At 39.1% G+C, this 26556-nt stretch overlaps 1 protein-coding gene across 3 annotated transcripts in view; it reads left to right on the forward strand.

Moving 5' to 3' along the window:
* Nucleotides 1–26556, forward strand: part of DLC1 (DLC1 Rho GTPase activating protein) — a 521689-nt gene that overhangs the window by 215731 nt on the left and 279402 nt on the right. For all 3 annotated transcript variants that reach the window (XM_027530242.1, XM_027530241.1, XM_027530240.1), the window contains exon 4: nucleotides 765–905. In XM_027530242.1, coding sequence (XP_027386043.1) covers nucleotides 765–905 — 141 coding nt within the window. The remainder of the gene's footprint in view (nucleotides 1–764; nucleotides 906–26556) is intronic.

Raw genomic sequence — 26556 nt, forward strand, 5'->3', positions numbered from 1 at the left:
GTAGGTGTCACCATGGAGATTTAATGGGAACATAGAAGAGAGTGAGGTGAGAAGAAATGAAAACTATCTTTTCATTTGACACCCATAACTCCATTGCATGAGAAATGTGAAGTGAGTTACTCAGGGTCACACAATGAACCAGGGTTGTCTGTGGGCTTATATTAATATCTACCGACTTATTGCAGTGTCCTAGCTAGCTACCTGGAGAAGGCAATGGCACCCCACTCCAGTACTCTTGCCTGGAAAATCCCATGGACGGAGGAGCCTGGTAGGCTGTAGACCATGGGGTTGTGAAGAGTCGGACACGACAAAGCGACTTCACTTTCACTTTTCCCTTTCATTCATTGGAGAAGGAAATGGCAACCCACTCCAGTGTTCTTGCCTGGAGAATCCCAGGGACGGGGGAGCCTGGTGGGCCGCCGTCTATGGGGTCGCACAGAGTCAGACACGACTGAAGCGATTTAGCAGCAGCAGCAGCTAGCTACCACTACTGCCCTTTCCAATGCACAGTTGGCTGTTAAGTTACTAAAGGAGTGTATTACCTCTTTTCAGTATTTGCATTCTAAAGTGAGACCCTCTAAAGAGTACAATCATTAATACAAAATAGTGCATGGTTATGTGTGACAGGCCAGTGTTGGTTGTCATAACTATGTGGTGTGTCTGTGTGTGTTGGGAGGAGGAGGAGGTGAAAATGTGTGGGAGGCAGGGAGAAAGGCATGTAGAGAGTGTGGATATATCTTCCATATCAATTAATTTTTTAATAGGATCTGGAATCAGGACCTGAGAGTGGAACAGATACCACTTCGATAAATCAGACACAAGTAAATTTGTCTTCTAACACTGAGTCCACTGACCCACAGTCCTCCACCCCAGTGGCCAATTCTGGAACCAAACCCAAGTCTATGGTAAGTTATATAGGATAACAGTTTCAGCATGAAGTGTTGATGATCATCATGTAAGAGTTGATATCTCATCTATTCAATTTAGAAGAAATACTCTTGGATTCTTAGTTGTAGTGACTTGAAATGTTTAACTATAACCCAACAAATGTTATTTTTTTTTGTTTTATAGATGATTATACAGGTACTTTCCTAAAATGGGTCATTGTTCTAAAATTATGCAAAATATGGTATTAAATTTTGTTGCTGGATACTCAGAACTTTAAAGAAATAAGAATGAAAACCTTCACATGATTTTCCCTGTATTATTATTTTGACTACAAGGCTTGCTGCTGCTGCAGCTATGTCACTTCAGTTGTGTCCGACTCTGTGCGACCCCAAAGATGGAAGCCCACCAGGCTCCCCCGTCCCGGGGATTCTCCAGGCAAGAATACTGGAGTGGGTTACTATTTCCTTCTCCAATGCATGAAAGTGAAAAGTGAAAGTGAAGTCGCTCAGTCGTATCCGACTCTTAGCTACCCCATGAACTGCAGCCTACCAGGCTCCTCCGTCCATGGGATTTTCCAGGCAAGAGTACTGGAGTGGGGTGCCATTGCCTTCTCCGGACTACAAGGCTTACCAATGGGAAAATTAATGGATGGATGGATGGATGGATGGATAGATAGTACATAAACAGATAGATGGATAGATTAAAGGGTAGAGATAGGTATATAATTTCACACATATGGTAAGTTTTGTGTGGGTATGTCAAGTGCTTGGTAAAATCCTTGGCACAGAAAAAAAAACTGAAAAAGTGTAAGCTACTGTCATTATTATGATGTTTAGTGGACTTTGCAATGCTACAAAAACAAATGAAAAGAAGAATTACCACATATAGAAGTATAGTACGGTGAATTGTGAATAAAAGACATTTTCCTTTAAGTAAAAAAGTTGAACTGCAACAGGAAAGCAGTATTTGACTCTAAAGGTAACATTTATGGAGGAAGTAATTACTACTTCAAATATCTAAAGTCCCAGTGCTCCAAAATAACCTTTCCTAGTTTAGTGAAAATCATAGTGTCGTATTATTTTTTTTTAAATGTCCATGTTAGCTTAACACAGAGAAATGAGTTTGGATTGCTCTTTTTGCCTGCCTTTAAAATAAAAGGCAAATCTGAAATAAAACTCAAAAGAGAATACTTGAATTTAAAACATAGTAGATATGTTCCGTTGCAAGAATGTCTAGATTACTTTTGATGGAATAAATATTGAACACCTATGATGTGCCATGTGTTATGCTAGATGAAACAGACTTAGAGAGCAATGAAAATATATTCTCTGTCTTTAACTATCGCACAGTCTAGCAAAAGAGGAAGGTATGTAAGCAGTGAAATGCAATGACATGCTACATGTTAGTGCTTGTATTTATTGGAAATGGGAAGAACCAATGACATACTACCCAGTGCTATTTTATGGTTCATTGAAAAAATAGGGTCCAGTATGCATGCCACTGGGCAGACTGCAGTGACATGGGTCTCTCCTTTCCACAATGAACAGAGAAAGTTGAAATGCAGAATTCAAATAGAAGCCAAACAATCTGATTTTACCACATTCTTATTAAGGAAAAAGATCAACACCTCTTGAGAGTTTTAGCTTGAGGATTTGGGAAACGTTGGAGCATTGGCTTTCTGAACACTGGAAACAGGTGTGGGGCTGATATATGAGAAAGAAATAGAAAAGGAGGTGAATTCCTTTTTTATGGTATTTATGCTTACATCAGTTTTTAAAGCACCTTTTAATGACCTTTAGAGTGTTCTTTTTACTATAACATTTATTCTGTGTTCATCTTTTACTTTAGAATAATCACTGTTGGTATCTGCTATTTCTCCCTTGAAATGTAAATTTTTTAGTGTGTGGTCACCTTATAATTTGTAAAAATTGCTGCCACTCTGTATACAGTTCCTTAGTCTTTCTTCAGTACTCCCGTGTTTATAGATGTGGCCATTATGTTTCTATTGAGATGTGTACGTGTTTTTATGGTAACCATCTTCAGTAAGCTTTCAGAATAAGAAACATAAAGCCATCGGTTTTCCTAGGACTTTAGTCAAATTCTCCAGCTGGCCATGAGAGGTACCCAGAGTGGGAGAGAAACATTCTACTGTTGAAGGCAACTGACTTTTAGGAAATTCCTTAAAGAAAAAGAACAATTAAAAAAGTACCTTGAAAAACAAGCTTTTGTGTTAGCAGAAGGGCCACTTTAATGTGCACATGTGTTTATTTTTTGCTGGTTTTGGTGTTACTATTATTTTGAGTATTCCTTTTTAGTAAAGTTAGATAAGAAGTCTTTCGCAATGGATCAGTTTTATGTTTTCAGTTATCCCTAGGTTAAAATATTAGAATGAAGAATTTTACCTATTTTATGAGGTATTAAATACGTACTTCCCCTCAATTTGGAGCTTAGGGAATAATGACAGACTGGCTACTTTGTGAAAAATGGAAAGAACTGTAGAATCCTACAGAGTAGTTGTTTTCACTGTGAACTAAAATTTCAACTTTAATATTAAGTAGAAACATTAAATTCAAAGAACACCTACTTCAAATATCCACGTAAAATTAACTAAATTTCTGTTCTGTGTACTTCTCTCATATTTTTACAGAATGCTTACTTTCATTTCAGAATGATTTAATGTTACATTTGATTTGCTGCTATGAATCTATTTATAATGGTGACTAACTACCACAAATATTTGGCTTTCCTTTTGTGTGTAAGGTCTCTGGATTTCTAAGTGCCAATGTTTCAATAAGATTTCTACTTTTATATTTATTATTAGAAGGGGACCAATGAGTAATCTTCAGATTTTTCATAAATACCATGTATATATCAAGCTGAAAACTGAGCATTCAAGTAGATTTCTGAGATGTATTTGACACACAAAAAGTAAAAAGCTAGAAGGTAAGATATCTACTACCAAAAAACACATTATTAAAAACAAGGTCTGGTGCTTTATTTCAAAAATCTCATCCATCTCTCTTTTTTGTTTTTACCAGGTGTAAATGTTTATTTCAGTCCCTACTTTACACACAATGCACAACAAGTAACTAAAAAGTACGTGACTCACAAATAGGTATAAAATGCGATTTACAGTAAAAAGAGGGAACACCCAACTGAAACAGGCACTGAGGTGGTCCCAGATGCAACAATTATCAGAGAAAAGAATCTCACCCATTTCTTACTTAACTTCTTTGTTTTGATCCTCTGAGGCCGTCTTGTAATGCCTCTCACAGTAGACACTTAGGCAGACAACCCGTGTGTAGTCATACCATCTTCATATAGTGCTTTCATCCACTGCAGAGCAGTGTTCTGACATCCTGTGACCAGGATAATCGGTTGCTTGAGTTGTTCCTGCATGAAATAGTATAGGGTTTTTATATGAAAGATTTTAAAGCTGGGCACCAAAACCCCAGAGATATTGTTGTGGTGGTTGTTTTACTTAAAGCTACTAATCAGTATAGGTGGTCATTAAATCACTGTTAATCATGATTAACCTATCTTTCAATTCATTAATTCTTTAGTCAGCTTTGTCTAACCTGCTGTTTAATCCACACTGAGCTCTTTTTTTTCAGTACTAAAATTTCTGTTCGATTCTTCTTTTTTTTAACATTGAGACAGTGTACCAAACAATTCACCATGCACTTCCTGGGCATGTGTATACCTTCTTTAGAGAAATGTCTATGCAAGCCTTTTGCCTTTTTAAAGACTAGGTTTTTTCTCTGTTACTGAATTGTAAAAGTTTTTTATATACTCTGAATATATGAAGAAAGAGGCCAAGCCTGAGATAAGAAAAAGCACAGATTTTATTTGTAAAATAAGTACTGCTGGAACAAGGAGGGTGTTCTGCGCTATACAGTAATATTAGCTTCATAGAAAAACAACCCCCGTCGTTGCCATGTGATAGAATTCCAACAACCACAGAACTGAGAACCTCAATCATCTGGGGCATTTGGGAACCCCAGCTAGACAGCTTTGAGTGTATCTTCAACTATCAAAAGGAATGTTGGAGGATATTGGCTTTCATATTAGAGTGTATTGAACACTGGAATCACAAAATAACCTTCCTTTGAAGACATCAAAAACAGCAGGAATTATTAACCTTCATTACTATAATTGCCGCAGGGTGAAAATAGACAGATATATCTTTTTCCAGCTTAGTGTGGCAACAATAGCTCTACTTCCACAGACCAAATACATCCCTAATCTTTTCATCATTACTACCAAAGTAGCCCGCAATGCAGGAGACCTGCCCGCAATGCGGGAGACCTGGGTTCCACCCCTGGGTTGGGAAGATCCCCTGGAGAAGGGAAAGGCTACCCACTCATTCTGGTCTGGAGAATTCCATGGGCTTTATATAGTCCATGGGGTCACAAAGAGTCGGACACAACTGAGTGACTTTCACCAAAGTAGCAATGAGATAGATAAGGGTGGAGACACAGCTCATGGAGGAGGTGGAAGCTGAGGGTAGATAGAATGCCACCCAGCCAGGAACTGCCAACTCCTCCCAAGAATGGTTCAGAGTAAGTCCTACCTAAATGCTACTGGAGGGTGACCGAAATAAAGCTTCAAGAGCATGTCCTGACTGCAAGTTCATGGTCATTTCTAGGTGACTTTGAAAAAGAAGGAATTCCAGTGCCACAGTCAACCTGATATTTTAGCTGCTTTCACCAACAGTTTCAAAGTCTGTGTGATCATTGTAACCTATCCTTGAAGAAAAACAAAAAACTCTCAATATGTCTCTAAAACACAACTGTGAGGCACTTATATAAATCTATTTTTCTCCTCTCTGGCATAATAGAAGCAAACAGTAATCTGGGAGTCTTACATTCACTTGTCAATAGCACTGTCCTCCCGAAAAAGCATAAGTGTTTTGAAGTGGAGGTAAAAAGAAGGGTGATGACTTTGTATATGAATTTTGACTTGATGTTATTTTTAATGAATGCTATTAACATTTAAGTCATTTAAAAACAAGATCTTATTTTTTCCTTTTTTCATCCAATATGATACGGTCTAATCTGCTATTGTGGTCATTTGTCCTAATTATATAGCATATTAAGGAAATTAAAACTTATTCAAGAAAGAAAAGAAAAACCATCAGAGATTCCCCATAAAGCTTCCAATGTAAACCGCACTTATACAAATTGTAATCACACCTCTCATACATATAATTATTAAGCTAAAGGCATTATGCACGTGACATATTATTAATATATGGTAGGCAGTAAAACTTAAGAACAGCCTGTAGATTCAGGAGTTCAAATCACATCCTTTTCAAGGATCATTTAAGACGCGATTCATATGCAAAATTTTAGGTCTCTATTTTGTTTTCCCAAGATATTATTCTGTATTTTTGCTTAAGTGATTATCAGATTTTTTAACAAAGCTAGTAGTTTTGTCTAATGCTGTCCATTATTTAAAACAAAGGGATGAAACATTAACTTTTTTTTGCAAACAGGAACTGCAAATACTCCTTTTTACTGATTTCTTAGAGGGAAAATACATAAAATTACTAGAATTTAAATATTGTTTCATAATGTCATTTATGGTAAGTAAGGAAAATAGCATAGTAAAAGAAAAAATAACCACACAGAATTTGTAAAGAGAGTTTAGTCCGATTCTTCTAAAACATCAAAACATTTGAATTAGTAAACTTTACCACTTTGTGAAGAAAAATGTAATGGTCTTAGAAAAATGCCTTTGATTGTAATGCTTTTGAATGTGACAATTTAATTTTGACCTAGCTAAGCAATAACATTAAAGTATGTGGATTTTTTAAGTATTTTTCTTTGTTCACTAAGATCCTCATTGTTTATGAGAGAAAAAAATAAGGCAAATTTTATAGCGTTTTTAAGGAAAAATGAGCCACAAGAGAGCTGAGGAAAACATTTTTCTAAAAAGGAAATCATTCTGTGATTATTACAATGAGATATTTCTTAACACAGAGGATTCCATTCACATTTCTGGATTTTGAAATTATAAATAAATATTAATTCATTAAGCTTGGCTCTGAAAAATAGAAACATTTTTCATAACCATTTACTTTTCTACTTAAAATTATTCACAGTTCTCTCATTTCTTGTGCTTGAAGTTACTGACATCTGTTTCCATTCCAAATGCACATTAATTCCTGATAGTATTGTTTGGGATGGGCTATTTGATCTCCACAATAACCTCCTCACGTAAGATTTTTCACTTTGAATCTAGGAGTTTCATTGTGCCAAGAATAAGTGTAACTTGCATCCAGATACACTAATCCTTCATACTAAAGTCTGAGCACACAGTAGTTATGTTTTTTTTTTTAATTGGAAAATGTGTTTTTCTGTCTTGTTCATATTTCATTTATAATAACCTGGTTAATTAGACATCTGGAGCAGAATTCCTACAACTAGAAGAAAGATGGGGAAAATGAAACATATAAATGAGGACAAGAAATGGTAAAAAAAAAAAAAAAATTCTGCAACCTAGGATTTGGTCATATGAATAGTACTTTTGTATGTTATCATCATTACAATAAGAAAAATTTAGTTTTTCCATGTGCTGATGTTACTTCTCGAATCCAGCTCATATTTTCATCCAAGAGAAATAACAACTTCCAGTTATTTCTGGGCAATGTAAAATGGCAAGCCAACAGCATGCCACATCACAGCAACCAAGAATATAATTCATAGCACTGAGCAGTAATAATAACCCGTAAGCCTTTTTCACAGCGCTTTCTTCATTTCAAACTGAGTTGTCCCCAAGTTCTAATTACATATTCAGTGTTTCCATTCTTTTTGTAATTCCATACTTTGATTTTTGATTGATAATTAATGCTGCCCCTGATGTTTGATGGCCTCCTCAATGCTCACTTCAACAGAGTCAGTTGAAATGGTTAACTGGATTTTCCATGTGACTATTCAGTAGCTTTTACACTAAATTTACACAGAGGGTTTTCTTGACTATAGTTTTGAGCTATCTACCACAAACCAGATTTCTAAATGAAAAAGTAAAAACAGCCACAGAGCATTTTGCGTATTCTGAATATCACCCATCTAAACAGTTGGAATCATGTAACAAAAATATGAAAATAAAGGAGTTGTTCATTCTTCATGGGGTCCTAAGACACAATCACTTGAAAGCTACCAGTGTTCTTGATACTCTGGTTAGTTAATGAGCATTTTGTATGTTACTTTCTTATTTTTGAATGCAATGAATAGTTCATATTGCTGCCACTCTTACTTTTTAGTGACTCTCTATTCTTTCCACTGTGACGACTTGGTGTAAGGGAGGCAACTTCTGGATTATTAAACACCTTCGAAAGAAAATCAGTGGACACTCATGAAAACGGGGCTTCCCAAGTGGCACTAATGGTAAAGAACCCGCCTGCCAGTGCAGGAGATGTAAGAGACAGGGTTCGATCCCTAAGTTGGGAAGACCCCCTGGAGGAGGGCATGGCAACCCACTCCAGTATTCTTGCCTGGAGAATCCCATGGACAGAGGAGCCTAGTGGGCAACAGTCCATGGGGTCACACAGAGTCGGACAGGATTGAAGTGATTCAGCGGCAGCAGCAGCTCATGAAAACAACTCCAGTTACCTCCTTTTTACCGTAGATTGCTTTGTCCATTTTATTTTGCTGTGGTCTGTTGACTCGTTTTGAAGGCACTACCTTTATATAAACACTATGATACCAAATGGGCATTACCAAACTAGTCATACTGTGAAATGCAGAGAATCATACAAACAAGGAAATAATAATAATAAATCAGTGCTATTCAGACGGTGCTCTGGGCACCCCGAAACTGCCTTCCTCCATCTGTCTCAGCCAGACTTACTTTCATCCCTCTTATATATAAGCCTTCCAAAATGTTGGAGAATTTTTTTTTGGGTCCAGATAGCCTCTGATATCTGTCTACTTTATATCCAAGAGCATCCTGGTAAAGCTGAACTTTAACCCAGAACTTCTCTGCTGCTCGGGCAACACTTTCAGTCACAAAGTTTCATCATCACTGAGTCCTGAGCTCTGGGTGCCAATCAAAAACAAAAAGGCGGGAGAGAGCAGGCCCTGGATCAGAGCAACTCACCTTAGCCTGGGTCTGGAATTCTGCTGGTTCAGATCATTAAATTCTCTATTTCAGACACTGAACTGTAGGTAGATAGTTTTACTTTTTAAAAAACTGTCTATTGGGGAGTTAAGTCAGAATTTTAAATAACTGTTATGAGATAAAAACATTTAGAACTCAGAACTAGTAGAATTTCTATGTAAATGTGTTTCCTAAGCAAATTTAAATTTTACGTTTTGAATTTTGTGAATATATCAAAATTGTGCAATCATTTCCCTACTGATAGCACATTTGTAGTTTTTTTCTGTATTAAATACAATATTATATAACACTATAAAGAATAGTTCTACATGTATTTTTGTCTGCATTCTAATATTCTCTTATGTAGTTACATAGACTAAAAAAGGGCTCACATATTTATTAAAGAGTAATTTTCTATTTCTCCTAATATTGAACTTTTAAAATATTTATTAGATATTTGAACATCTTAATCAGAATGTAAAAAATTTACTAGCCATGTGTAATATATCTAAATGATGTATTCATGTCTTATGAAATTATTCTACATTTTGTTAAACAAAAGCCTTTCTAATTTATAATGTAGCTGAACTTGAATTCTATTAATGTTGTAAACATTAACGTTACAAATCTTAATTCTTTTTTTCCCCCAAAAAACCCCATAAGAACTCACTATGGACTTGTGCTATGTGGTGGGATAGAATAGGCTGGGTTAGGCTCCTGGGGACCTCATGTTGTACTTGACACATCGCCCTCTCCATGTCTGAAGGGTCCCATTGAGGTTCCTCTAACCAGCCTTGAAATGAGAACAGGGTCCCTACTAACCTTTCCTTGTAGGGAAAAATGTGGAAGAGGACTCACAGAACCCAAATCCCTCTCCAAAATCACTTTTCCCCAAATGTTCTGATTCTTCATCCTATTAGATCCTTTGGGGATTAGGGGAGATTGAGAGTTCTCTAATGCATTCTCCTCCAAATCTTTTTATAAGATCTACATTTTTTTTTCCCTGTATCACAACTCACTTTGATATTGAATCTTTCACCTTAGGGTTTAAGTCAGAACTTCAGTTTTAACATCCTATCACACAGATCTGTGTCTGATGAGCTGTGATGATGGCTGCCAGGGCAGCACGTTTCTTCTCTACTGCTGTCTGAAAGGTAAGAACACCGAGCAAGATAAAACCACAGATTCAAGGTTATGGTGGTACCTTTCTGTTGTTCTCTGAAACTGTATTCAGATAAGACTAAAGACCGGTAGGCACACACCCAAATGGGGTGAATACCACTTTTCAGTTCCTTGATTGGCCCAGCTAAAGGCAGAACTCATAGCCCCTAAAGGAGGGTAAAATATTTAAAAAATAGGTTTTCCTTAAAAACATCAAGTCAGAAAACATACTGATCAGATGGCACATTAAAATACTCCAACATGGTTTGTCTGTTGACAGACAGTTGAGCTGTTGTTGTTGTTTGTTGTTCAGTCACTAAATTGTATCCAACTCTTTACAACCCCATGGACTGCAGCACACCGGGCCTCCTTGTCCTTCACTATCTCCCGGAGTTTGCTCAAACAGATGTCCGTTGAGTCAGTGATACCAGTTGAGCTGTAGATTAACAAATTTGAACACAATTTTAAAAATGAATGATGCCAAAGGTTTAAAATAAATAACTGTATTCTTGCAGAGAGGTAAAATGTAAGTGTTTAGCTGTTTGCCTAGACTTTTACTTTTTTCTACTTTGGGGGTCTACATAGCATAATTTTTTTTGTCTGTTGGAGGGCTTGATTTCTTCTTCAGCTCCAACAAGTACTGAAGAAACATCCTTCTGCATGAGTCCATTTCTTGGGAATTGTTATGGCGACGAGGTCTAATGCAGTGACAAGGGATGAACCCTGCCTGGCAGAGCTACTGGACATATAGTTTGTGGCTGAACTCTAGAAGCGCAAGTAGCTTCTTGGCATAAAGAAGGATGGGTTTCAGCAATAAGTACACTTACTGGGTCTCAAATGGTCAGATCAAGCATGGATGGAGGGAATTAGGTCAGTCTAACTTAGTGGAGGGACTTACCTGGTAGCTCAGCTGGTAAAGAATCTGCCTGCAGTGCAGGAGACCTGGGTTCAATCCATGCATTGGAAAGATCCCCTTGCGGAGGGCATGGCAACTCACTCCAGTATTCTTGCCTGGAGAATCCTGTGGACAGAGCAGCCTGGCAGGCTACAGTCCATGGGGTCACAAAGAGTCGGACACAACTGAGTGACTAAGCATAGCACAGCACAACTTAATGGAGTAAATGGATATATTCTGACTTACAAACTGCCTGGGTGGCAGGAATTGACCCCAAGGATACCTGCTTATATTCAGACTCATGCTGAAGGACTATTTTTCTTAAGTGTTTGAAGCAATAGGATACTAAATGTAATTTTTTTCTTACCAAATACCTGAAAACTTTAATTAATAATATTACTATCAAGCCAGAAATTAATTTTATGGCAAAAACTATATGATTCCATTTAAAAGCAAAAGACATAAAATTTAAATCATTTCTATTTTTTATTAGTTACCATCGTATATTTGTTATTTTCCACAATTATCCTAGTGTATTTCTGAGTTACACAGAATAAACAACATTACTCATTAACTGGTTTGAAGAATACTGTCATTGCGGATGATCCATAATTCTATTTGCTGTACAATTTGGAAGAGACATTAAAAGGACATGGAGTATATGCTCCCCTGTGTATCTTTTCAGTTCAGTTCAGTTCAAGCTGTTAGTTAAGTTAAGCACATAGGAAAATTCTGTTACTCTTTCAGGCTGATGTAGGACTTTTTCTTTTTTAAAGATTTGTAAATAAAATTATATATAGATATATAAAGAGATATATAATTCTCTATGGAAGAATATTTTCATGTTTTTTAAATTATGTTTCTATATAATGCATTTTGTAGTACACAAGAACTTTCCTCCACTCCAAACAGATATTTTAGAGAAAATTCTAATGCAGTTAATATCTTTCTGGGACATAAATTTGAGTACCATATATATTATTTTAGAATATTATTTTTACTCCAAGAGAAAATGAATACACTACTGACTTAAAATTCGATCTAGATATAATTATTGGATCTTTGAAAGGACTTTCTTCTTTAATGAGAAAATAGTACAGGTAGGCTCTTAGGCGGAGAAGGCAATGGCACCCCACTCCAGTACTCTTGCCTGGAAAATTCCATGGACGGAGGAGCCTGGTAGGCTTCAGGCCATGGGGTCGCTAGAGTCGGACATGACTGAGCGACTTCACTTTCACTTTTCACTTTCGTGCATTGGAGAAGGAAATGGCAACCCACTCCAGTGTTCTTGCCTGGAGAATCCCAGGGACAGGGGAGCCCGGTGGGCTGCCATCTATGGGGTCGCACAGAGTCGGACACGACTGAAGCGACTTAGAAGCAGCAGCAGCAGGCTCTTATGAGTACTCAAGTTACTATTCTTGGGATTAGGAGATATTATACCTTGAAACAAATAAATTATACAAAAAGTTAACACATTGAAATAGTCATTCTTAAACCCTTGAACAGCATGATGATTGCTATATCTTGCCTTTTGTTTTCCTGTTTGCTTTCTTGTTTTTTTTCCTTTCAGAATGCTGCCATCTTCTGGTCAAATTTTGTATCACTTCATACACAAAATAGGAGACCCACACTATGAGGCAATTTAGTTATATAAATTCACCTTTTATCATTAGGAGTCACTTATTTAGGATTTGTACTTCCAACGCTCTAAAACCAGAGAACTTTAAGTGACTTTTCAGGAACTTTAAGAATTCACCGAGGATATTTGAGGACTTGCAGTGCTATCCAGAAGTGTATGTTGCACAATAAATGCCGAAAGTACAGATAAGACCAAGTATCTTGAGGGAATATTTGTTGTATTTCTGTAAGGATCTATGGCTTAACTGAGCAATTTTGATATATATTTTGTATTTCCTTTCTACAAATTTTTAGTGGTTCCCTTGATAATTATTTTATAGTGTTTTATAAACACCATTAATAAATGTCCTCTTCACAACAGAGAATTCTTGTGACAGACATGCCTTCTTGTCATAGAATTGTTCGTATTTTTAACTTCTTTTAGAATGATTCATTAAGTGATATGTAATATAAAGGGCTAGATTTGATACACGTATGATTACTTCCTACTTCTACTAGTTTTTATTCCTTCTCATTGCTTCCTTGAACAAAAAGTGGAGTTCTTACATGTACCAATATCTCTATCATACGCACTGAAAATGAAAAGCATGCAATTTAGTGGGTTCTTTTGAGCCAAGCCCTAAAAATCTTCACTGTACCACACTAGATAACCAACTTATCCACCAAAAACATCTTCATCTACCAAGACCAAAAGCTGAAAAGTCACAGTGCAAGAGTTTAGAACAACTGAAAGACTCATTAGCTACTTTTTTTTTTGTCACGGATGGTTTCTACCAGATTTTCACTTTTTTCTCCCATGTTATTTATAATCTTCTGACACATATAATCCACCCTGAATAGCCATGAAATCAGCCACAGCAATCAATATTTAACAGGTGGAGAATCTTGACACAGTGAGACCCACTGACTTGAGTCACATGACAAGAAGTAGGATTAAATATTGGCTGAAAAGACCAGTCTTGTCTTACTTCTCGTCACATGGAAGACTTCAGCAGGTAAAAGCAGGCAGTTACTTTGTCAGAGCTTTGGAATGATATCATGAGATAGAATTCTCAAGGAAGATGAAGTGTCCTGACAACTCTAGATTTCCACCCTCCCCGTGCTAGTTATATGAATCCATGAAACAAAGCATGCCTCCTGTCTCCCACACACTTACCTGCCTTATTTCTTAACATTTCTAACTCTGTTATCCCCAAATCACACTTTCTATTCTAATGATTTTGTTTTTCTCATGTTCAAAAATTGCCTGATGAGTAGGGTGGTCATGGTCAGGGAGAAGGGGAAGGAAAGGGTTCTGGGCTTCAGACGAGGGTGTGACTGGGAGGGTCCCCAAGCTCTCTCAGTGCCAGGTCCCAGGGAAGGCTGCCTGTAAGGAAGACCTAGAGGCAGTAGGAATACTGGTTATTGTTTAGTCACCCAGTCATGTCCGACTCTTGCAACCCTATTTTGCAACCCTTGCCTGGGATTTCTCAGGCAACAATACTCGGTCATGCATGTTAAGTCACTTCAGTCCTGTCTAATTCTGTGCAACCCTATGGACTGCAGCCCGCCATGCACCTCTGTCCATAGGACTCCCCAAGCAAGAATACTGGAGTGGGTTGCCATTTTCTCTCTCCAGGGAATCTTCCCAACCTAGGGATCAAACACACATCTCTTGCCCATGTCTCTGGCATTGCAGGCAGGTCTTTACCCCTGAGCCATGGGGAAAGTCACATCCTTACTAATGCTCCCAGCTGGGACAGCACCTCATTGTCCTCTGCCTTATTAAAAGGAAACAGGGAAGTGATCGCATGCATTATTGAATGGAGTTTACAGGGTGGTGTAAAAATCCTCTTCATATTCTCTGTAAGAGAAGATAGGAGCCACTGCACAGACAGCATAAGAATGAATGGGATTAGTTAGTTCCTCACAGCGAAACCATCTCTTCACCCAGAAGACACACGAAGACTACATGGGAACATCTTTCTTCTTTTTGATAATTTTTCTTAGAGCAGTAGCTAGAATACAATTTAAATCTTTCCAGTGTTTGTGCTCTCAAAAGTAATTAGGAGAAATTAGAAGAGAATCCACAAGCCACTCTAATAAGAATCGTAGATATCAATAATTCCTGATATTTTTAAGTTAACAATATGTATATAATACACAGTATTGTTGCAGGAAGGGGGAACCTTTCCAGGGCCGAAACTGGGCTCTTGTCTAACACTCGGAAATGAATTGTCTGAGGAGACACATGTGCTAACAAAGCAAGAGATTTTATTGGGAAAGTGCGCCTGGGTGGAGAGCAGTAGGGTCAGGGAACCCAGGAGAACAGTTCTGCCACATGGCTTGCAGTCTCGGGTTTTATGGTGATGGGATTAGTTTCCGGATTGTCTTCAGCCAATCATTCTGACTCAGAGTCCTTCCTGGGGGTGCACACCTTGTTCAGCCAAGATGGATGCCAGAGAGAAGGATTCTGGGAGGTGGTTGGACATGTGGTGTCTCCTTTTGACCTTTCCCAAACTCTTCTGGTTGGTGGAGGCTTATTAGTTCTGTGTTCCTTACCAGGACCTCCTGTTTTAAAACAACGCATGCAAATGGTTACTATGGCGCCTGGCCAGGGTGGGCGGTTTCAGTCAGTGTGCTTCCTCTAACAGTATTATAATGATAATATGTAATAACATATGAAAATGAAAGTGTCAGTTATTCAGTCATGTCTGACTCTTTGTGACCCCATGGACTATATAGCCAGCTGGGCTCCTCTGTCCATGGAATTCTCCAGGCCAGATTAGTGGAGTGGGTAGCCATGCCTTCCTCCAGGGGATCTTCCCGACCCAGAGATCAAACCTAGGTCTCCTGCATTGCAGGCAGATTCTTTACTGTCTGATCCACTGGAGGAGTGGTATATAATAATATATAAGATATTATATATGTCCTATATAGTATATAAGATATATAATATATAAGATATTATATATATATATATATAGTCTCACAAGTTTAATACATGACTCATAGTTACATGTATTTTATGCTTTTTGAATTAGAGTGGTAGCCAAGCTTTGAAATACATGAACAATTTAAAAAATTTTCATCACATGCAAAAAAATAATCACTGTTGAAATTTCCCATTTAGATAGTAAATTTAAAGAATTTAGGTTTGAGTCAGCTTGCCCTTTGGCCTCTTGGGACAGAGGTTAAGTTGAAGCTTGGATGTGAAGTGCTCACTGTGGGGGATCTAAATCCGTAACAATACATGGCCATTAACGTAGTATTTCTATTCCGTTGAGACCTAGTTCAAGAGGCAAAATTTTAAATATTAAAAAGTAGAGATAGTTCTTTCATTTATGACATTTCCACACAAACCTTTTAAGCAGATAATGACTTGTTATAGTTTGCTATATAACTTGTCCTTTTATGAGTTTTTAAAAATTCTTTTAGAAAATCATTAGATTTAGGTTAAATTTTGATAAAGCACTCCGAACCAAGAAATTATGGTAAATATTTTCATGAAGCAGAGCAATATAGCTTTATACAATATTCTGTAATGATAATTTATACTCATAATAATTATAGTAAATTATAAAAATACTTTATATATAATGTATGCATTTTATTTTTTATTATTTATAATAAGCTAGTTTTAAAATATATTAATTTTAATTAAATCATTCAACTAGTCCTTTTTAAAGGCTACTCATGAAGATTCAGTGATTATGGAAATAAGTCCCTTGGCAGAGTACTCAGTGCGCAGTGTGCTCTCTAGCCGTGATTGCTGTTATACTTCAGTCTATATAATAGATGCACTCTTTAAAAGGAGTACATAAAGTTACTTTGGTGAATCAATTAGTATTTAAATTGCATGTATGTTTGCATTTTGCTTTAATTCTATGGCAGATTGTTCTTTGAACTGAAGCAAATTCTGGTATTTTCCATGCTAGGGTGAATTAGGGAGACACATGTGTGTAATTTAGAAAAGGACCAAGACAATTGAGTTAACTAAGCAGATCAACAGCCGATAAAGGACATGCTTGTCCTACACGCCCTAGCATTAGATGAGGAGCGATTATTAGAGTCAAGTTCCCAGGAAGATCGGGATATTCCACCACAGGGAAAAGTGAAAGAGGAAGGAGCCCTTTCATCAGCAGGGGAAACCCAACAGCGCACTTTTGTCTTCAGAATGACACTAATGAATGTGGTCATTATCTGGGAAGCTGAGGATGACGGAAAAAGATGAATAATTCAGTCACCCCTGTCTGCATACATCTTAATAGCTGTCCTTTGAGTTTCAGTCACAGCCATCTTTGCTGGTTTCTCCAGCTGCTTCTTTGTTGCTGTTTTCTGAGCCAGGGCTTGGTAGATGCTGGGTCATGGTGTGGGTGGCATCCCCACCATCCTTCCTCATTGGGAATACTCTGAAGTACATATATTATAAATTAGAAATACATATATCTCCATAAAATGTGTTATCTGGCTTCTTAATGACCTAATACATAGGCTTCTTTCTGTACGAGCGAAAATCTGTGCTAAACAGAATATTAAGAGGAATTCTGTGTCTTTTGAAATGAAGCATCCGTGTACCCTTGTCAGTTTTTCCATGTCTATCAATGGCATATTCCTTTGTACTCAAGGAGATGAGAAAACACCTCTGTGCTACGTGCTGTGCTTAGTCGCCCAGTCGTGTCCAACTCTGTGATCCTTTGCACTGTGGCCTTGCCAAACTCCTCTGTCCATGAGATTTTTCAGGCAAGAGGACTGGAGTGGGTTTCCATTTCCTCCTCCAGGAGGAAATACTTTTACCTTTGGTCAGAATATGATGGAGAGTACACAAAACATATTTTGTCTCATAATTGTAATAATTCAGATGCCATCAAGTAATCATCTTTTTTATCATGAGGAACACAAACACTTAGAAAGGCTTTCTGCACTTGGTGCCTCTGAAGAAATGATGTTCTGGTCACATTACCAGAGAAGAATTTGTTTGAATATTTTCTTGAAAGGCTAGTGAACTGGTTACCAACCTTAGAATAATACGGCTGTTTGTGTACAAAATGGTTGTAAACAGGCTACCCATGGAAACAATGACATATTGGCTGCAGTTCTCTCTATAAATGTTTAATCTTTATTAGTAATTACCAAGGAAAACAAGATTTTGAACCTTTGTTTTGGAATTTTCTGGGACTTTTAAAATAATCCCTGATAAAGGTCAATTCCCTTCAGCCCCATTTTCTTCAGACATTTAGTATACTATTTCCCATTATCAAAAACACACATGCACACATTTTAGAAAGAAGCAATAAGTGAAGTGTAAATAGAAAAGGAGCTATAGCTGTTTCCCAATAAACACAATCTCAAACCGCAGGTCAGATGAATCATCTCTCAATCTATTTTAATGCATCTGTTACCTGCGTCCATCACTCCTGTTTAGTGTTTACAAGAGGATTTGGCCCTTCAGAATGAAGTGTTATAGAACCAAAACTTTTAGTTGATCTTTTTTACAGTGTATTTGCTCGGTAGTGAAGATGCTTTTATATGCCAAATTTACCTTTTGGCTATTTACAGTTTATTTCCTTACTCATCAATAATTTATTGAGTGCCTACTATGTGCCAAGCACGTGCTAGATACTCAAGATAAAACAGACTTCCTCAGGGAGCTCACAGCTAAACAGGGAGACACACTAATAAACAATCAATTCTAACTTACAGGCAGGACACCTACACTAGTTTTGAGGGAATCAGGGATGATTATATGATGTGTGTGTTCTAAAGTATTTCTTAAGTATTTAAAGACAGATGGAGCTACCTTAGTGGAGGTGTCAGAAACCAAGAATTTTCCAGGCAAAATGGTCACATCTGGGGACTGGCAGGTGATTTGGTCTGGCCTAAGTGCAGGCTCTGAGCTCAGTTCAGTTCAGTTGCTCAGTTGTGTCTGACTCTGTGATGCCAGGCTTTCCTGTCCATCACCAACTCCCGGAGCTTGCTCAAACTCATGTCCACTGAGTCAGCTGATGCCATCCATCTCATCCTCTGTTGTCCCCTTCTCTGCCTTCAATCTTTCCCAGCATCAGCGTCTTTTCCAATGAGTCAGTTCACATCAGGTGGCCAGAGTATTAGAGTTTCAGCTTCAGCATCAGTCCTTCCAATTAATATTCAGGTCTTATTTCCTTTAGAATTGAACTGATTGGATCTCCTTGCAGTCCAAGGGACTCTCAAGAGTCTTATCCAGCACTGCAATTCAAAAGCATCAATTCTTCGGTGCTCAGCTTTCTTTATTGTCCAACTCTCACATCCATACATGACTACTGGCAAAACCATAGCTTTGACTAGATGGACCTTTGTCAGCAAAGTAACATCTCTACTTTTTAATATGCTGCCTAGGTTGGTCATAGCTTTTCTTCAAGATATGTTAAAACAATTATAATTCATGCAGTCATGTATTGAATGTAGGGAGTAAAGAGGAGGGAGGAAGCAAGGCCACTTAATGACTGAATACAAAAGAACATCATTTTGAGAAGGAGGACACAGTTAACACTTTTAAATGTCTGAGAAAAACCAAGGAAATAAAGAGTAAAAATTGACTATTTGATTGAACAACAAAAGAAGAAGCAGGTCTTTGTTGACTTAGGTGAAAAAAATCATCTTTTTTCCCCCAGAGTCAATGATACCAAATTTACTAGACTATGAAAGGAGATATATCTACAGATTGAATGGAAAGAATGAACCTATTAGAAGCTCAAGCAGATTCAACAAATCTATGCACAGCAGGGTGAGATGGGGAGAAGCTGGAGACATGGTGTTTAGGGACCACAGGCTGCCAATATGAAGGTGAGCCCAGCCGTCATACACAGTGCTCCTTTAATGTTATTGGAGAGGGGTTGAGCGGAAGGAGCATTGCTAACATCAGTACCGCCTCTCTGCTCAGAAAAAAAAAAAACACCTGTTTATTCTAGAAACTGTGAACCTTTCACACCCAACCCTCACCTGTCCTGCAAGGTCTGTTTAGCCTGAAAGCTCAGAGTATATGTGTTTGTACCAGACTACCTAGATTCACCTCCCCGGAAGCAACTCAGTACATGCCTAAGAATGCCTAATGTGGAAGGTGCCCCCACTGATAAAGCATTAATGTTTTGTAAGATTCTTTTTTACATGTTGGGAAGAATTACCTTGTATTTTCAGTTGGGTAAGGTCCCTTTATATCAACCTCAGGTCCTTCGTGATTTTCCTGGAGCAAATAACTTGACCTTATTATTAGTTCTGTTGCATGAAATGTAAAGGCAACGCTTCAATCAGCCAGAGATGCCCTGACCTTGAAGGAGAAGGGGCCAGGGCTCCGTGGAAAAAGAGTCAGGGAGACTGGAAAGGGAAGGAAGAAAAAGGCCTCGTGAACTTGGGTCTGGTGTCATGGAAAATGTATTTCCCGAGGAGACAGATGATGTGCCACTTAAGGACCTTTATCACTGTGGGCCATTTATCTGTCGGCTCTGAAGTAGGGATCAAAACTTTATCTGTTTGAAAATTCGCTATCACTAATTCCAACAAAACAGCTCTGATTTTCTTTTCCACACTGAGTTAGACATTATTGGGGAAAAAAGTTTCAGCCATTTGGAACACAGTGGTCACTTGAGGTCAGGGTCAAAGCTTCAGCCCTTGATTGAACTGATGAGGTTACACACAGAAAACTGTCCTAGTACCACATTCAGACCCCACAAAACAATTGATAATCAGAGCTAGAAGACAGAGTATGCTTATTTTTGTAAAATCTCGCAGTTGAAAATTTCCCCAAGGCTCCTTTCCTAATAATATCATATCACCCTCATTTGCCAATTTAACTCAAAGACCTCTCAAAACTTAATTCTATCCTGCGTGCTTTGCACTGGTGCTGGCGCGTAGGAGAAGCATTAAATTCACCCTCAATTAGTTCAGTTTGATGAAAGAAAATACACAGAAGAGAAGAATAAACCACAAAATGTTTCCCTTCTACAAACAGTATTAACTAAAGATTATGGACAATTGATTTTAGGATTTCGAAGGGTACAGGAGAGAGTCAGTGTGTTGGCCTGTGTAAAAACAACCTCTTCTACTCAAAAGCAAGCACTCTTTAGTTTTGTTTTGTACTATAATAAAGAAACAGTTCATGAGAAGTTCTTTAACAGGTGGAGGCTGCTTTTCCCTTTCCTTCCATCATGTCCCCTAATAAGGACTGAGTGATGAGAGCTCACATGTGAGCAGCTCCCAATAACAAGATGCTGCGTGCATTATAGGATCACCGCCAGCAACTCTATATCATGTGTCCCAGCAGGTAAAGGTCTGGACTGGATGGACTGAGTAAGGAGCATTCCACATCCTGAGTCATACGCACTGCAGGTTGCTGTACTTCATGTAAAAGCTGATCAGATCTAACCTTACTGGAGACAGGACTGCAGGTGGTTACAGATGTGAAGAGGACAGAGGCACAGCAGGCAGGAAGCTGAAGTTGAAAGTGAAGCCTGTGACAGTTGCTCAGGAGTGTCCAACTCTTTGTGACCCCATGGACTGATTCTCCAAGCAAGAATACTAGAGTGCCATTCCGTCCTCCAGGGGATCTTCCCAAGCCAGGGATCAAACCCAGGTCTCCTGCATTGCAGGCAGATTGTTTACCGTCTGAGCCACCAGGAAAGCCCTCTAAAGTTGAAACCCAACACTTAAAAGAGAGTGAGGGCTGGGCTTCCTTGGTGGTCCATTGGTGAGAATTTTGCCTGCTAATGCAGGTGACATAGGTTCAATTCCTGATCCAAGAGGATCCCACAAATCGAGGAGCAGCTAAGCCCATGCACCACAACTATTGAGCCTGTGCTCTTAGAGCCAGGGAGCCGCAACTACTGAAGCCCGCATGTGCTCCGCAGCAAGAGAAGCCACTGAAATGAGAAGCCCGTGCACCACAACCAGAGTAGACCCAGCTCTCCACCACCAGAGAAAAGCCCACACAGCCACAAAAACCCAACACAACCAAAAATAATTAAATATATAATTAAAAAAAAAAGTGAGGGCTTTTAAACAGACAGTGAGAGAACAAGACAGAAACACACTCAAAGGGAAAACACATGAAATTGTATCCCGCCCCATCCTGGTTTGCAGCATTATAAAAGTACTATAACAGAGCCCCAGCGGGGACAGAGAAAGAAAAGGGAAAGAGACAAAGGTCGCCTTTGGGAGACTGAGCAGCAGGAATGGGGGCCAGAGGGAAAGTATTCCCCATGCATGGGGGAGGGGAAGGAAGGAAGTGATGCAGGGCAGAGAAGAATGCCAGAGCCCCAGTGATTACACAGAGACCTGTGCAGACCAAGTGAACAGATCGAGACTGAAGGGAAGGCTCCTGGAACAAAGAGCAGTCAGATGGATGACCTCCTATCAGAGGTGAATCAGAGACACTGGTCTGGAAGAAATGAGGCCTATGCATCTGATGTCCCCCAAGCCCAAGAATGGGTATAGAGCATGGACTGCAGCCTGAGAGAATGCTTGAATGAGCACACATAGAGATAAAACCTAGTCATGAACTGAAATTCACATCCTCTGAAGTTGAGCATATTTCTGATTTTTTTTTGTATTCCTTTCTCTACCTGTCTGGGCTCTGGGCTTAGGAGGAAGAACATAGAAATATAAGTCACAGCATCTAGATTTTTCCAATAGTCATGTATGGATGTAAGAGTTGGACCGTAAAGAAAGCAGAGCATTGAAGAATTGATGCTTTCAAAGCATGGTGTTGGAAAAGACTCCTGAGAGTCCCTTGAACGGCAAGGAGATCCAACCAGTCAATCCTAAAGCAAATCAATCCTTAATATTCATTGGAAGGACTGATACTGAAGCTGAAGCTCCAATACTTTGGTAAACTGATATGAAGAGTCGACTCATTGGAAAAGATCCTGATGCTGGGAAGGACTGAAGTAAGAGGAGAAGGGAGAGATGGTTGGATGGCATCATCGACTCAATGGACATGAGTTTGAGCAAACTCTGGGAGATAATAAAGGACAGGGAAGCCTGGCGTGCTGCTGTCCATGGGTTACAAAGAGTTGAACATGACTGAGTGACTGAACAACAACTTCAGTTAATTATTTGGAGGGCGTCATCTCTCTGGGCCTCAGTTTGTTCATCCTCAGAGTGAGCATGTTAGCACTCACACACATCCCAACAGCCCACAAAGAACCTTGCTGAAGCTATAGGCTCCGTGAGGCCAGGGCCACATCTATCTTGGTCTCTATCACGTAGACCATACTTGGAACAGTGCCAGTAGCATAGTAGATGTTCAGTGAATATATGTTAAATGAATTAAATTCATCATCACCGGAATCCATGAAGCAGCGAAAAGCAGAGCTCTCCTGGCTGTGGCAACAGGGCATCTCCCACTCCAGCTGCCCTCTGCACCCTGGAGTCCTGGGGTGGGGGTGGGGGAATCACCAGGACTTCAGGGAACCTCGTGTGAACACCGTTGGGCTGGATGTAGAACTTCTCTGCTACAAATTGTAACTCTATGGTCCTCACGCAGCACACACTGAAGTATAGAAATTAATCTGGCCTGTCCCACATTCACCTGACCAGGGGATCACTCTTCCCACTTCACCCTCTACTTCAAAGACTTGGTCTTTAAACCTTCTTGCTGGTACCGTTTCCCCCCGCCTCCCATCCCAGAAGATGAAAGCATTTTTCCAGACAGGCCTGCTGTGAGTGACTTCATGGAAATGAATATCTTGTGTCCCTAATGTGCCTCTCACACGAGGAACTCCTTGTATTTATTTATTTTTAAGAATAGGGCTGGGAGGTTGACGTTTCCATTAGCAGTTGAGTGATATTTTTTTAAATAAAAACCCTCCTCCTCAGTGAGACATGCCTCACATTCCCGTCTCCCCACTTCAGGCAGTTATGCCCTACTAAATATGCAGTGGAAATGACACATGTCTGGAAACCCAGCACCAACACCGTCTCGAGGCTGCTTGCTCTGAGGTATACAATGAAGGTGTTGTAGGAGGTTAATTGAGGAAGGCAGACGCCCAGATTCTCAAAATCGACATCTGTGGCACCTTCTGCATTTGAATCCCATGTACTCCAAGGTGCCTTGTATTTGAGGGCTGATCACATCTATAGCAGGATGAAGGCACAGAATCATTCGCCTTCCAGAGGATCCTGGAAATACCGTGGTGTCTTCAGGTGAACTGAGACCAGTAAGTCCTCTTACAAGGGAGGAGGATGCTGCTGCTGCTAAGTCACTTCAGTCGTGTCTGACTCTGTGTGACCCCATAGATGGCAGCCCACCAGGCTCCCCCGTCCCTGGGATTCTCCAGGCAAGAACACTGGAGTGGGTTGCCATTTCCTTCTCCAGTGCGTGAAAGTGAAAAGTGAAAGTGAAGTCGCTCAGTCGTTTCCGACTCTAGCGACCCCATGGACTGCAGCCCACCAGCCTCCTCCGTCCATGGGATTTTCCAGGCAGGAGTACTGGAGTGGGGTGCCATTGCCTTCTCCGACAAGGGAGGATAACACACCACAAAAGGGGATGGATCAGCTCCTTCTACATAACCTGAACACAAGCCACGTGGTCACTTGACTAATTAGATTTCATAGCCCAGTGTGCGACTCATTGCAAAGGACAGGGGTAATCAGTTTAACTCAAAGTAATTTTTCTCTGTTTATGTCAACAAATGTATTCCTACAGGGTACTCTGTTGACGTACATGAAAGCTAGTAATAGGATAGAGATTGTGAAATGGAAATTAAAAGTGGAATTAGATGGCTAAGGATTATACTAATGGAATGCAGATTGGATTAAATGTAAATTACTTATCAGAACAGGAGGACATTTGTCCCAGCTGGAGAAAGTGTTGAAAGTCTCTGGGCACTGATTTATCATCCAATCTCAAACATACCAAACTTAATCCTTGGCAGAATATGAGGTTACTTAAATATGAAGGGAAAACTTTTCAGTTACCTTTTAACAAACTCAAAAGAGATTTGTAGGCAACAATTAGTTCTTATTGTTCTGATGGTTTACAGGTAATTGAATTAGAAAAATGAGACAATTTTTCTTAAAATACACATGTTTTTATTTAATTAGGGGAAAGATGTTTAGTTTTGATTGATCTTTGGAAGGTTGGAAAGAAGTCTTAATAAATTTAAAAATCACCTAACTCTATTCCAAGAAGGAAATCTTCTTGAGTTGAGATTGTTTTGTTCCAGTACTTAACTCTATTCCAAGAAGGAAATCTCCTTGAGTTTTGTTCCAGGACTTAAGGTCACCAACACAAGGAGGACTCGGAGTGGCTTTACCAGAGACCTGGTAACTTGAAAACAATGCTTGTGAGGAGAGAAGCAAGCTGCAGGGAGCACATCTGAAAATAAAGGTGATAGGCTGACATTCTGTGCGAAGTTCAGAGTGTCATCTGAGAATCTCAGTCAGAAACCACCTTATTAGTACTCTCTGGCTCCCCTTGAGCTCTTGGCTTTTCTCTAAAGCTGGAGGCTAGACCTGTATTATCCGAGATCTGAAAGGAGAGATCTTGGAGGGAAAATCAGAGGATATAAAAGCAAATATGTGAGCAAAACGCACACCTGCACACACACACACACACGTGCAAGTTTCTCCCTGCTAACACTCATGTGTCATAATTAACAAAGAAACAACTGTAGGCATTTCTTCCAAATTTCCGAGAACTTCTTAGAGAACAGAAAGAGTTAAGAGAGTATGTACCTTTGTACCTGGTTTCCTTTAGCCAAGTCAAGCAAATGCCACACAAGCATACAGCTCTGTTCTTGATTGTTCAAGTTGCCGTTTTGGTGCCAAATATAAAGAGATCCAAACGAAATCCAATTTTGCAATCACTAAACACCAGAAATATTTGAGCTTGCTTGGCAAGGTTAGAGTTTATTGATCCTGAGATGCTATTGGAAAATAAAGTTGTAAGATTCTTTTGCATGGTATCAGGTCGGTTGGTCTGTTTCGATTTTTGCACAGGAAAATGATCGCTTACATTCCACATCAGAGTAAAGCAATTTACAGTAATTTTTTCTTTGCCTCTCCCATACCTTTTGTGAAATAGAAAGAGCAATAACTTGGAATATGAGCTAGTTCAACTTCTGGTTCTGTCACCAGTTTCACAACCTTGAACTAATGTCTTATCTGAGCTTCAGTGCTGTTAATCCATGAAATTAGGATAATTGTACGCAGTTCTCATGGTCACCATGACGTATAACAGAAAGAGTAAATGTAGGTGCTTGGCATTCATTTATTCAGTAACATCTGTTAAATGTGCATACTGTGAGGCTACAATGCAGAACCATATAGAAAGCCAGGACTCTGCCCTTAAGAAACACATATTCAAGCGGGAGACAGATAACAAACCACAAAGAAATCCAAAGTCAGATACTTAAAGGTTAGTTCCACAGGCTCTCATTCATAGATCTTAACAGGATTAGGAATTCGCAATGATTTATGAGAGTGTATGAGCCCTGTTTCTACCCCCAACTAAAGTGTAATCTCCTGGAGACCAACTATTATATGCCATTACCATGCACAGAGAAGGCAAATATGCATCATTCTGGAATAAATGAATGACTGCATTGTGATAAGGAAAGTAATGGAAAAGACAGAGATAAGAGGAAGTAAATCTTTTAGTAGGATAATCTAGAAAGCCTCTCTAGGATGTTGTAATACTTGAATGATGAGAAGAAGCCATTCATGGGGATGAAAAGAGCCAGAAGAGGAGAATTCTAGATAGGAAATACGGGCAAAGGCCCTGCAACAGGAAAGTATGTGAAATGGGCCCGCAGAGAGGTTACACAGGGACCCAGACTAGGGTAAATTTGAGCATTATTCTAAACACAATGTAAGTTCCGTTCTCTCATCCACACCTTCCCTTGTTTATAGTTTTGTTT

The sequence above is a fragment of the Bos indicus x Bos taurus genome, chromosome 27, assembly GCF_003369695.1.
Source record: "Bos indicus x Bos taurus breed Angus x Brahman F1 hybrid chromosome 27, Bos_hybrid_MaternalHap_v2.0, whole genome shotgun sequence".
Taxonomy (NCBI): domain Eukaryota; kingdom Metazoa; phylum Chordata; class Mammalia; order Artiodactyla; family Bovidae; genus Bos; species Bos indicus x Bos taurus.